The 14604-nt window shown below is 42.9% G+C and overlaps 1 protein-coding gene across 1 annotated transcript in view; it reads right to left on the bottom strand.

Annotated features, from left to right (window-relative positions):
* The window catches only part of LOC102294935 (WD repeat containing planar cell polarity effector), an 89926-nt gene that overhangs the window by 30623 nt on the left and 44699 nt on the right, over positions 1 to 14604 (bottom strand). The window contains exons 11-13 of the mRNA XM_042220925.1: positions 6681 to 7284; positions 857 to 1045; positions 267 to 390 (exon numbers count right to left, since the gene is read on the bottom strand). Coding sequence (XP_042076859.1) covers positions 267 to 390; positions 857 to 1045; positions 6681 to 7284 — 917 coding nt within the window. The remainder of the gene's footprint in view (positions 1 to 266; positions 391 to 856; positions 1046 to 6680; positions 7285 to 14604) is intronic.

The following is a 14604-nucleotide window of genomic DNA, read 5'->3' as shown; positions in this document are numbered from 1 at the left end:
CTGATAAACTGCACTAAATGTTCCAGTAATCCCTTGAAAATAGTCTGTGCATGTATTTGTCTGTGCAAAGTCTTCAGAGATCTGGAACCTGATTGAGGAATGTACTCTTAATGCTTTTACTTTTTAGATGTCTACATTTTTTTTTTTATTTCAGGAGAGCTGTACAAAACACAGTCCTTGACCCCTTGAGGACATGCACAAAGTAAATTTCTCCCTCAGTCCATTTAATTAAGACCACAGCAACAGCACAGAGTGAGTGGTGTTACCTGAGGAGGTGGTGAAAAAAGCGCCGGGCGTACTTGCTGATTGGCTCCCTGTACTCCAGTATTACTGTATCAGAGAGAGGCACAGGTGGGGCATAAAACACACCCAGAGCTGCTTCTAGCTGGGCTACAGACAGATCAGAAACACACACAAAATTAGGAAATGCATGTGATGTTTGCATGGAAATTAGCCAAGAATGTTTAAGGATGTGCGTTTCTAAAGCTAGCAATGTAAAATTTGTTGCTCTTCTGCACAAAAATGAGATTTTTATACTTTTTTATTTTATAAGAGACAGTGCCAAATCAAAGGCTCACTGACTAAAAGCCAACTAAAAGCAAAAGTTAACAACTAAATGAAAGGAAACTAAGATTTGAAAGAAAAACATCCAAAATATATCAAATATATCTAAGCATTCATAAGGTTTAGTACATGGAGGTGCTAAATACAGCAAAATGTAGACGAAATGAAAGGTAAATAAAAAAAATCTTCAAGCACTGAAAGTCGACAGGTTAGGTTAGACTCATGAAATTTGAAAAGCAGCGATTTCGATTTGATAAGCATCACCAGGAAATGTAAAACCAATCAAAGCCACCTTCTCTCTCTGGGTTCAGCTCCATCCTCAGCAGGTGGTTAGTGACTGAGCTCAGGCCTCGGTACATCTCATCCCCCATGGTGCTCCAGTCCATGGCCTCTAGTATGCCCAGTGCCTCTCTGACTTGACCACAACGTAGCCTCTGCTGCAGTAGCTCCCCTGGACCCATCTGTCCCCCCGTGAGAGCTCCTGTCATATTGAGGAAAGGTTTGTAAGAAATAATAATAATGTGGTTAAGAAAAGACGAAGAAAAGATTTTTATGAAATAATCCAGTTTTGATCTAGATGGGCATTGACTTAAGGGAAAACCCAGCAGACACAATAGGTTTCACATACATGGTTTGAGCCTAGTCCCATACTAAAACAAAAATTCAGACAAAACTACCACTGAAAAAAGATTTAAACTCTAGGGCAAAGATTTATGCATATCTGGGAAACTGAGGTTTAATCAGGTGCTGCTACATAGCACACAATTGATTCTCCAAGTCTCTCGGAGAATCAATTGGAAAGGAAGATGTTTTTTTTTTTGTGGGGATAGGTTAATTGGAAAATCCAAATTGTCACTAGGTGTGAATGTGAGTATGAATGGTTGTCTGTCCTTGTGTGTTAGCCCTGTGACAGACTGGCGACCTGTCCAGGGTGTACCCCGCCTCTCGCTCTACGACAGCTGGGATCGGGTCCAGCGCCCCCCGCGACCCTGAAAAGGAAAAAGCGGTAGCGAATGGATGGATGGATGGATGATGTTTTTTTAAAAAGATTTTCCTCATTTGGCGTTATGGTGATGGTGTCTAACAAAATGGTACAAAATGTCCTGTAGGTCATTGTGAAGACCACACTAAATGATTCACATCATTTTCAGTAACTCCTTTATGCCCTAATGGATCCTGGGAAATAGAAGATAGATGTGTTTTATTGCATTCATTCAGAACAACTTTTAAGGATCTGCATTAAGAAACCAACAAAAATAGGAATAATTTATTCAGTATTTCTATCTTTTGCTTCATTTTTATACATTTTTGTTTAGTTTCTATATTTATATTTTTTCTAAGATTTTGATGATAGAGCAGTATGTGATTATTGATCTTTTCCTTTCCATTTATACCCTTAACAGTTTATCCAATTTAGGGTAGCGCGGGTGCTGGAGGCCTATCCCAGCTCATGAATACCAGTCCACCACAGTATTGAATGATACAGTATATTTTCATCTTTCTGTGCTACAAAGAGGGAAAATTCTCTTTAAGCTTTAACAGTTGGTGTGATAATGATTCTGTGACCGTGCAGAATAACCTGGAGGAGTTACTTAAGTTAAGTGAGTGTCCAGTGGATCAGTTCTGACTCTGAGGCAGCACTAGATTTGTTAGACCAGCATCGACTCGTCAATCAATTAGAGAGGAAGTGTGTTCAAGCCCTCATGTGTACTTTGTGTCCATCAGTTTCTGTGTGCAAATGCAAAATAAAAGCAAGCTTCTCGTCCTTTAACACTGAGCAGAGTGCATGTTAGCATATGTTCAAATAACTTGCCTACATGTTATTGAAATATTTAACTCTTTAACAGAATGGAAACCTTTTTAGGGTGTAACCAGCCTCTTATGGGGTGTGTCTGTGTGCTACTGCAAACGATATTATAACATAGAGTGACCTTTACCCTAAGATCATTTGAGGACTGCTCTGATGGACTGTACCTTCTGATCAGTGATGACTGACTGTGCTTTTGTTTGTGCAGACAAGGAACATGTTGAATAATGGAAGAATGGCATTTTGTACCCTTAACCGCAGCAGAGGTGTCTCACTCTGTTTCTTAAAGTTCAAAGCACATATACAGGTGAAGGTGTTGAATGCCAGGGGTAATTATGCTCTATTGTCACTTAATCACGAAGGTACATAATGCAGCAGATGGAGGACTCCCTGGCTCATTCTGATTTGCGTGAGACAAGTTGGTACAGGACCATGTTCTGACAGTAGTTTCACCTCACTTCTGAACTAGCCTTTTTCACATGCATGCAACATTTAACACTCTGCTGTGTATGTATTAAAGTGTATATATTTACCAAAATTTCTGGACATGGCTAGTGGCATAATAGGTGATCACTGTCAGCAGTACTGTCAATGGGCCATGCTGCAGGCAGGCAAGAAAAACTCACTACTGATTCTAGTCTAATTAGTATCTGTAGGGCGGGGGGTGGTATGAGCAATTAAAATGACAAGCTGGCAATTAGCAAACCACCAAATCCCCTAAAGAGTGGGCTAATGTGGCTAATACATCAGCTAAGTTGCTTGTCTGTGATTTTTGAGTACTGTATGTGTTTAACTGCATGTATGAGTCCAGGAGTTGGGCGCTGACATCTGCTCTAAGCTGACGCAGACAATGGATCACACCTGTCCACACTGACTTATTTGACTGTGCACAAACAACACTGAGCAGGACAAGATCAGCACCAGCATGGAGAAACACAGAACGTAGCATAAACATGACTAAAAATATGAAAGACCTTGGTCTAAAACATAAAAAACCAAAACGTGTTAACTTGGAACTATTATGTCACATAAACTCATTAGCTACTGAACTTCACATTAGCACAATAATCTAAATCATCCAATCATATGGCAGCAAGTCAATTAATTTAGGCATTAGGAAGATTTGAAAAAAAGTTGCCTGGTCTGTTGAGTCTAGATTTCTATTGCAATATTTAGATGGTAGGGTCACACTGGCTTGAGTCAAACGTCAGTTTGATGTTGTTGGTGGTGTAAAGGTGTGGGAGGATATTTCCTTGGCAGACTTTGGCTCCTTAGTACCAATCTAGGGGTTTCACCCAGGCACAGTATTAGGCAAATGTGGATTTTATTTTTAGAAGTGAGTATTAAGTAAAGCTACTGGAGTACCTACTCAAGTAAGTACTTCTGGCCACAGATGGCTCCATCCTCATTAATCAATGCTGGGTACTGGCAGTAGGAGTGCACTGGCTTATGAGTGGGCTTGTGTTTCATCTCTGGTTTGGTGTCAGTTGAATATAATAACCACCACACTGTGGAAACACATGCAGAACTGAGGACAATGGGACCCATATAAAACGTCTATGATAGGCTATGCTTCAAGTTTTAATCAGTTTTAAGATCAACTTTTTGTCTCCAAAAACAAGTCAAAGAGCCCATTCTCTCTGGGAAGACAATGATGAAGTAGCTTTTGGTCACACACATGAAACGTGCCACAAATCCTTGAGCAACAAATACAAAAACAAAAGGAAAAAATCTAGCATGTGAAGTAATGTATCTGGTTCCTCTCACACCTCTGCACAGGTGGCTAATAACGGTGTGCAGTGGGTAAATCACTGGAAACGAGTGGGGATTTCTGATGTTGCGATCAAACATGTAATTTTGACAGACCATAAACCCATCTTAGAAATGATGGATAACTCTGCTCACTAATTTTGACAAACAATACATGCCAGGCTAGATGAGTATGAACCCTGCTCGCGCAGCAGATCAACAAACTCACTTCCAAGTCACCTTGATGACCTAGTGAATTTTTTTATAGCCAATGAAAGAAGCATTAGCTTGGGTTCATTCTCCACACACAGTTACATCATTGTCCTTTAATATTTCCCTGTTTTCCCATCTGTACAAAAAAAAGAAATTGCTATTTTTTCTTGGGTGCTGTGCAGCACATTCCCCAGTCTGCCCCTCCACAGCCTGTACCAGTGCAGGCCCAGCCATGGCCAACGTGTGCCCAGATGAGATAACTCGGTGCAGGCAGGGGGGTGGGGGTGGGAGGGGGCACCAGGGGAGAGCTGCCTCCTATGGAAAAGAGAGAACTTGGAGCTTGGCCAAGTCTTTCTTCCTAACCGCCTCACGACTCACTCCTTCTGTCATGTAGCGGGCCTTATGAAACAAGTCAATACAGAGAAGAAGCAAACAAATGAGTTGGAGTGAAAGTCTGTGTGTGTGTGTGTGTGTGTGTGTGTGTGTGTGTGTGTGTGTGTGTGTACGAACAGAAGCACAGAAATAGAAGAATACACACATGTGTGAAGGGGGGGAGAATTATCATGGAGAAAAGACGTGCAGTGACTTTCTTCATCAAATACTTGGCAGACGATCAGAGGAGCGGAAGCTATTGTTGGAAGACACCCTCCTCTTTCCCTGTGCACACAGGCAAACACAGTCAAACACACACACACACCCCTCAAACACACATTTCAAATGCACACTTCTACTACCTTCCTCCCTCCACCCTCACTCTCCTGCTTTCAAACTTCGGTAGAGAGTTGCGTGCCACTGTCACATCTTCTTTCCAAAGTCACAATTAAAGATGCTGAATATGTGAGTGTGCTTCGGAGGGTGAGGTGGCTGCTTCGTAAAAATTTTGATTGGCAAACTTTATCTGGGGACCCCGAGGGACTTTGCAGCCACTGTAAACGATTTATCGGAAAAATGCATCCCAGAATGCTCCTCGGGGGCTCGTGCCCCGGGGCGATTATTGAATGACCTCTGAGAGCGTGACTCCCGCTAACCTTCCCGCCTGTCAACAAATTAACTTCCTTCAGGAGTGGAAAGGTACTGGGACGACCAGCTTGACAGCACTATTCACACAGGCGGGTTCAGACACAGCTTCAGATCCAAAACAGAGCAAGAGTGTCTGAAGGGAGGAAGGCACCTTCATTAGGAAAGGGAGGCTGTGCCTGAAGTGTTTTCTACTTGGAACTGTGTAATGTAAAATTTAAACAAATGTGAGGGAACTTATTCTTGGCACAAGGAGTAAGAAATACAAAGAACTCAAAACAGGAAAACAGGTAAAACAGGAAAAATGGATCTCATTATCCATCTGTTTTACACATGTTTATTCCAAGTGGCAACCTCCAGGGCTGAAAAGCAGGTCAAATGTCAAAAACTGCAATAGCCTGAGTGGCCACTTGAGGCTAACTTGCAAAAAAAAAAGTTAATCTCCATGACTTAGAAGTTAAAATATTGAACTTTACAAAGTTCAGAAAAGGTTTTGGGGTCCTTACAGCACATTTGTTGAGGCCTCAGTTACATGGGGTGTTGTACCAGGAATCTCCCTGTGATTGCTTTTGCTATGGTCAACCGTACCTTGCATGGAAGTCACTGACTTGTCTGCAAATACTCAAACTCACACTGTGTTTGCTTTCAAAATGAAAGATGTGCTTTACCCCTGCAACTATATAAAAAAGTGCAACTTCTACTCTGCAGGCAAACGGTCTCCATTTCCAGTTTGCGTTGCACACTTCAGTTCCATGACAGCTGAACATAGCTTTGTTGCCAGCTGTTTGCAGGCAAGTTGGCATCTTCTATGCAATCTATAGATGACTGCGGCATCTACTCACCAGCTGATCAGGGAACCCACTTTTCTCCCTAGCAACCAGTGATTACCACGAGGGTCATTAACCAGTCTCTAGGCCTCCAAAACGGAGGCCTTAAACTTTAGACTTAGGTTTACGGTCAGTAGCATGGCCACTTCGAGGTTGAACCTTACAAGATGCCTCCTCTAATCAGTTTTTCTGGTGTTGGTTTGTTTTGGACCATTTGTATAGCAATTATCTGAAGCTTATGTCTTTTTGTGCCATTAATTGTCCTAACATCCAAGAAGAATTTTAGTGCATGAGATTCTGCTATTTAATTTATGTGTTAAGTTAGCACGAGTTAGCCAATATCCATGGTTTGTAGATTTATCAAACAGTCTCAGCACACTAGCAATATGCATCTTTTATATAGCCCTTGTTTTTTTCCTATACAAGATTGTGGTGATTGACAATAACAAAACATTCCTCATAATTTCAGAAGACCATTTTTTGTCCAATGTTATTTTACCTACCTAGTCTAAATCTCAAAGCTGCCAGTGGTCCACCATGAAAAGAAAGTGCGAGCATATCTGTCCCCTCTGGGCCTCCATCCAAGCCAGTCGCCCATTGCAGTCCTGCCAGGCCTCCAGAACAGCGCAGGTGCTGAGCTAGTCTTAACGTGGGAGCTGAAGCTACCTCCTCTGATACGAGCGCCATATTTACAGGTGCCAAGCCCACATCAAAGCACATCAGCTCCTCCTGTCCTCCCCCTACCATGACAACAGCCCCAGCAGGGTGCCAGGCGAGGAGGGTGGCCGGCACGGGGCATGAGGCTAGGAAAGAGATCCCGCGTCGTTGGTCGTACAGGACTAAGGAGGAGTCACTTAAGCCAAGAAGCAGAGTGGTCTCAGAGGGGTGACGCGAGCAGGAGACTGGGTGAGATGACAGCGGGATTCGGGTGACTGAAAGGCGGTGCAGGCGTCCTCGTGCACATTCATACACACAGGTATCAGCCCAGGACTCCTCTCTGAATCCCTGAGGCCCTGCAGGTAACTCCACTGTTAGGACCTGGTAGGGCTGGAGCAGGCTGAAGCGGCAGTCCAGAGGGTTGCCTTCAGTGTGGACTGAGCTTAGGACCTGAAGGAGAAAAAAGTTAGAGAGGACAAGGGAACAGCTTCAGAAATAATGGCATGAAGAGAAATTTCGAAGTTGAAGAAAAATGATCTTGTAATCTTGTTTTGCACGGCTATATCCTGGCATGTAATGTTTCCACGGGAAATGGAAGCATGTGTGAAGGATCGTGGTACGCCTGTCTACAGACATCCCTGGTGGAGGCTTCACAGTTTGGTCTGGCAAATTCCTTTCTGAGATGGAATCTATATATGAAAATTAAGTACACATATTCACAGAGGATGATTTGTAATAATAATTTGCTTGACCCAAGATGCCTCATTTGCTGTTCAAACTTTCTGTTTACAAGAGGCAGCCAATCAGAAGACAACTGGATTTAAATCAGCACATTTCAGACCGGACATGAACTGTAGGGGGCCACCAAGGCCCAGTATGAGGAGAGGATTATTTTAAACAGTGAATCAAGCACAGCTACTGTAATAAAGAGCAAGAAGAGCAATGTGGAGTTTGAAATCAACATAGTCCTCCTTCCTGATACAGGCATGCCAGCATGCTGAAACAAGATTTGAAGGATGATGTCTTCTCTCAGTGTCGAGGAACAAAAACATTACTGTAAACTTTAGGGGAAGAGGACTGCATCTATTGTAGATATAGTGTATTTTAAAAAATGTTTTTATTAGTCTGTATTCATCATCAAAGATCTTTTAATTTTTGTTGCTGTTTTAACATGCTCTTTAACTTGAAACCTGTTTTGTGCTGCAACTGTTATTGAACTAACCTGTTTTGGAATAAAACGGCAGAGACAAAGACAGAACACGTGAGAGAAAGACAGAAATGAGTCATGCCGTGGCAGCAGCCCCAAACCCCCTGGAGATGGAAGAAATGGAGCCTTCCATATTGCTCATAAACACCCAGCTGTCAATCAAGACAGCTAATGATAAGAGCTCTATTTTAACTCAAGGTCAACAACATCTTCTCCCTAAGCATGCCATGGCTTGGCACATAATGATAAACAACCTCCTCTGTTTACCTGTGTGAGGAGCCAAGAGCTCAGCAATAGACATGGCAAATGACAAGAAAATGAGCCCTTTTCACTGGATACATGAAGAAATCTTGAATTTTTTTGACCAGTGGTCAAATGCAAAATGTAGATTATTTCTGCCTGGCCTACAACCAGTTTGCGTGGGTACAATGGTCCTGCTATGCAAACAAGCACTGACATTGAGGGAGACAGGCCGTGTCACGGGTGGTAGTGTCGATAAACACCCACAAGAAACCTGGAACAGTACGTGGATGACAGGAGAACACAGGCTGTACTAAACATCAGTCCAACAGTTACACAGTCACTAAAAGAGCTTTTTAGGAAGGATTTCACCTTACCAAAGCCTCTATCAGAGCCCTGCATTGACCGTGGCAGCTTTGGCTAAATGAGCCCATTTCTTTTCGCCGTGTAGACAGAAAGAAGGATCGGCTGCCTGCCTGCCTGCCTGCCTTCCTTTCCTTTTGCAAAGCTGCTCGGCCCAGTTTTTTGGCAGGCATTGCCAAAAAGGGACTTAGAGGGAGGAAGGCAGGTTTTTTTTGCCTGCCCATGGTCTACAGCAGGAGAGAAGCAGATGACTGTCCTCCTGAAAGCTTTTTTTCCTCCCTATAATCCCCCAGAGCTAGCTCCTGCTGCACCCCAGGGGGTGGGTGCTGCGTGTGAATGTGTGTGTTTATTTGAAGCAGCAGGGTAGAGGGGCTCAATTCATGTAAAAGGTGGTGTATCCTGGGGCTGGTGCAGTTCTCTGGATAGCTTAATTTCTGCAAAGTGACACATGCGTGAAAATAAACTAGCACACAAATGCATAGCAGGTGAGGGTCCATCGTATTCACCCTACAGAACGCTGGACTCATAAGACCTACCTCAGTGCCACAAACCGTGACACCCCCCACCCTTCAACTACATCCCATCCTTTCAGCTTTTCATCGCATGCCCGGCTTGCTAGTGCCCGCTGCCTGCTGTGAGCCTGCATGCCACCATGGCACCATCGGGGGGCTGAGGTGCAGCTGACTCAGCTCCGTTTCACCTGACAGATGACCCTCCAAGAACAGGGATCAGAGGGCAGAGGCAGCTAAAGTTCTGAGCCAACAAATAAATACTACATGGGCGGATTCAACCTGCAGCAGCCACTATTTACATTTTTAAAAATGTACAATGTGCACAAAAAACATGTATGACGTGAGAAAATAACAGCATGTTCAACCCAAGTTGGGATATTCATAACACAGCTGATGATAATTGCTTTATTACACTCTCAGCCCCTCTATAAATATTTCTGACCAACATTATTCACAGTTTAAATATTAAACCAGCTTTAGCACCATTGCACATAATATTCATCATCTAATCCTGCTCTGTGGCACATTTAATTCAGAATTGGTATCAAGAAAGTAAAAGAAAAAGATTAAAGTCACTAGAAAAGTGGATTATGGAAGTCAGAATCCAGGCTACTGAACTGACTAGTGTTTCAATAGAGACAGTGGCTGTGAAAAGTCCCTGAGTCTATCAATCCATGAGGCTGCAGGTCATAATCCCATAACCCCCCCTCACCAATGAAAATATTTAAGTTATTTAAGACAGCAGTCCCCAACCTTTTTTGCACCATGGACCAGTTTATGTCCGACAATATTTTCCATGCACTGCCCTTTAAGGTGTTGCGGATAAATACAACAAAATAAAACCAGTAATTGTACCAAAAAAAAGAAGATTTATTTATAACACACGGGAAAAGACCCAGGGAAACTGAGTTAGCGATTAAAACGATAAAAAAAATAACACTAAAAACTGTTAGAAACCCTGAAAACCATGAATTTCACTCCCCAGCCTCAACTCTCGTGGCCCAGTACCAAATGACTCACAGACTGGTACCAGTCCGTGGCCCGGGGGTTGGGGACTGCTGTTTTAAGAAGTTCAAAAACACAAAGATCAAGAAGAAGTGGCAATCCTGAACAGTTGACTGCTGAAGTGAGCAGATGATGGCTCCGTTAAACTGTAGGAGGTGATTAGCTGCCACAGTGTGAGCCCACTAGGGGAATAGTGGGCTCACAAAGATGCTCTGACTTTAGGTTTATCACACAATCACGCTCTCTCTATTTGAGTGGTCTCATCCATTTTCCCAATCTTAATGTGATGCATATGCTACGACCTCAAACCAGTTGGACACCTCAAGTAGATTTTTGACTGATTTGTTGAGAGTGCATTATTGGTACATTCATCAAAACATTAAGGGGGTAGCATCTCTTGGAAGAGTGGTCTTCCATCCCTCCAGTACTGTGTTTGGTTATATATCTGTCACTCTTTTGTATTTCATATAGTTACAATGAATATTCTCATGGAGTGCCATCATTTCACCATTTCACTTTTTTATGCATTGACCTGTGTATTTAAATATGTTGTATTTACTGGCCTTAAGTATAATAGTGCCTCAAATATTTTAGTGGATGCATTTGATAGTGCTAAAAGCGACATTCAGTGCCAGAAGCACCCACACTCCTACAGCCAGTGTAGTTGCATTGTAACTCCAGGTAATCTTTAAGTCGAAGGTACGCCTCATATTCCATCATCTGGACTGAGCAAAGTCAAGCAAAATGTCCCTGAAGGCAACACAACTGATTAGGATATTTAAGAAAATTCAAGACTTGCAGGGTTATGGAGGTTTCTGCCTTTCAGGGCCAAAATATAATCTTGAAATGCTAACATTACTCTAAAGACCAGAAAGGAAGAAAGACAAACGATAAAACTGTTGACCTGCAGTTGGCTGTGTGATCTCTACAATAAGATGTAGGTGATGTGTTACTCTTTAGATTTTAAACAGACTTAGCATAGCACAGTAAATATTTACAAATCACTGGGACTTCATCATTTACAAAGCCAAATCTTTTTCACCTCTTTTAACAAGCTGCCCTTAAACAACAATCGACCTGTAAAAAAGGTGTAGAGATGTGTCGTAATGTGTCCAGAAAAGCAAAGCTTTGTTTGCCTGTGAACTCTTCAGAGTATATTGTGGCATGTGAATGTACAGCATTCCCTGAATCTGGGAGCATAAAATAAAAAATGATGAATCAGGTCAAGAATGAGAGTGAGCAAGTGAGTGAACAGATGTGCAAAAGAGAGACAGAGAAAAGGGGATGCAGACAGAAATATGTAGAAAAGATGATGAGAAAGAGTGGAAATGGAAAAGAATAAAGAGAGGAGAAAGATGCAAAGAGAGCAGAGACAAGGAGAGAGGGAGACAGACACAGAGAGAGAAAGAAAGACTTCTAGTAAGTAGCTTTCTCCTGGTTATTGGTTTCAGTGACTGGTCAAAACTATTCTTCTCCATTCTTCTCCTCTCTCTCTCTCACCGGCACCTTTTTTCCCCCTCCATGGCGTGAAAGATAAAGCGGACGGGCCCAACTGTGTGGCTGGCCCTTGTTCACAGCAGTGGCCTTTTGAAGCCAATTTTCCAGCTCACGGAGCAGAGAAAGACAGGGAGAGACGGATAGAGAGAGACGGAGGGACTTGGAGGAGAGTCGAGGGATGAGGGGTGTTTGGGGAGGCGGAGGGGGGGATAGCTGGGTGGGACTGGGGAAGTTTTAGGTATGTGATTTGGGGTTAGAGTTGAAGTACTGATGTGAGAAAATGCACAGGCACAGCGGGATTACGAACCAAAATATTCCTCATACCTTCCCCGGCTGAAAATAACGGAGGGAATATCGTTCACTGGACGCAAAACTGTACCAGCAGTGCTCCCAGTGTGATGTTTAAAAAGCAGCGGAGCTTAGGGGTAAATCGACACTTTGGATTCAGCACCAGACCCTTTCATGGTACAAATTATTTTGCAGTGCATTTCTGAAACGTGCTTTAATTCTTCATATTAAGACTGCAGCTTTTAATTTTTAAGGAGCAAGTCTTGCCAGCAATCTTGCTTCAAAAGCACCCTTACTCTTCATCACAGTGTTCTTGAAGTGAAGAATAAATAAAATATAGATTAGAAATTATTTAATTTCTATGAATTTTTTTTTTTTTTTGCTCTACTCTTAAGTCAAAAAATAATTAAAAGACAGCACAAATCAACAAACAAATGCAGATCAAACAACTACAGACTGTTTGGTGACAGATAACAGGATAGACATACAGTTAAAAAAAAAGTGTTTGGAAATAATCGGGGGAAAAAAAAGCAAAAGCAAACAAAACATTCATCTCACTTCATTTAAGATTATTCAATTCCAGGAAATGGCTGATTTATGTGTTTGTTTGGAGGGGGAGGGTGTATAAAGTATGAAGGAAGGATCATTAAAAATGTTAACTGGCTCCTGCATAAAAACCAACTGTGTATGTTTTCCTCTCTTTACCCCCCCACGTTCCGTGGCTCCACTTATCAGCATGAGGAGGGAGGAGGTGGCGAGGGGGGTATACGAATTAAGACCACATAGGGAAAGAAATCAGACTTTTTTAAATGCCGAGACTGGCTAGAAAATTGGCTTAGTGCGGCAGATAGCGAACTGAACAAAAGGAACATATATATGAGCTTGAAGTGATTGAAGTAGCTGGCGTCGCCCGATGTGTGCCCAGCATTTGATTCCCGCTACGGCTCTTACATAAACTGCTCGCTTAATTTCACACCGCGCATCTGAAAAATGACAACAAACGCTTTCATTAGAGAGCGATGGCGCAGCCCCATGAAGAGACTTTAATGTTCTTGAAGCGAGGAGGAAGGAAGGAGGAGAAGGATGAGAGGGGGGGGGGTGTTGAAGGAGACACAGACTAAACTAGGTGAAGGAGTGTGATAAATGTGGCGAGTGTTCCAAAAACAAGAAGAAAAACCAGCAAACAGCATCTGCTTTGATTATTTCAATATTCATGTACACCCCCCCCCCACACACACACACCTCCAATTCCTCCCTCTTTCTCTGCTGCGTGAATTTGTTTTCCTAGCGTGCGATTGGTAACGCTCATTTTTCCTCCTTCTCCCTTCTCTCTTTGGTGTGGCGAATATTTTGCATATGCTTACTGAGGTACACGTACCGGGGTTAGAGTTAAGCCCGGTTTGGTAATTTGGGATCTTTCATCTGCTTTCGGCATGAGGCCAATCCTACACTGACACAGAATCGGGTCATGGGTAGGGTTTTTGCCACAGGGCACGAGGATGTGCGTTTCAGCCTGTGCGTGAATGTGTGGGCGTTCTCCTTCACGCTGTACCACAGCTTAGCTCTCTTGCTTTTTTCATATGGTGATGCATGAAGGTGCAACACTGAGGTACCACCCTTGAGGTGACTAACACACCATCCCCAATCCCATCCAAAATAACACAGGTCTCTCCTCAAATTCAGCAGCTTTGTTGCCCCTTTTTCCCTCGCTGGTGTCTGGTGAGTGTGTCTGCAAGCCTCTCTGTGTGTGAAACTACAAAAATATATGGACTTAATAATCAATCACACTTTAGGCTTTAAGAAAACATGAATGTCTTTGCAACTTATTTCAAAGCTACTTGTAGTCAGGTAATTTAACTAAGAAGTTAAGGTAAAAGACATATGTGGTTTGTAGAGGTGAACAGATTCTTTTATAGAGAGATTCTAGGTGCAGCTAATCGGTGGCAGGGTGGGGGTCTCAGGATCACATCTCCGATTTGGTTCTGTTGGCTATGTCGACTGATGACTTCCAGCTTAAACCCGATTGCTGGTGGTGAAGTGGCGGGGATGACAATTAGCACCTCAAGTCTGAAGCGAGGGAAGGCTGTAGGTGCTCACTGCAGTTTGGGAGCAGTTGTTGCTTCAAGTGGAGGACATTAAGCATCTATTCCTAAGTGGGGGAAGAGTATTGAGGTTTTGCAGACACATGACCACTAACCATGTGATCTTAATTTGTCCACCATTTTGGGCATGTGACAATCATGGTAGGGTCAAATGACTAAGCTCCTAATCACACAGGCCTAGAAACTGGTCAGTGACCCTCTGGCAACCACTGATGATTAGGGAAAAATGTGTACTCCTCAGCCAGTCAGGAAAAATCTCCTTGCAATTTCTTTGGTTGCTATTGCTGCATTTGCCTGTGGTTTGCATGGAAGACTCTGCTTTGTCTACAACCACTTGTATTGTCTTGGCATTGCAAACATTTGTTGGTTTGCATCACCCTTTCCAAGAAGTCAGCAAATGTTTGCACATATGTCGGTATCCAAAGCAAAGCAAAGCACAGGAAGCCGCTGCAATCTGTTAGCGACCAAAGCAATAAAAACAATGTTTTTCTCAGCACCGTTTGCAACAGCCAGCAACCTCCAGGAAGCACTCGCCAACCAGTTGTGCGATATACAT

The sequence above is a fragment of the Haplochromis burtoni genome, unplaced genomic scaffold, assembly GCF_018398535.1.
Source record: "Haplochromis burtoni strain Fernald_Lab_line unplaced genomic scaffold, NCSU_Asbu1 Contig_57, whole genome shotgun sequence".
Lineage (NCBI taxonomy): Eukaryota > Metazoa > Chordata > Actinopteri > Cichliformes > Cichlidae > Haplochromis > Haplochromis burtoni.
Note: the sequence above shows the minus strand (reverse complement) of the source record. Positions and strands in the feature narration are given on the sequence as shown.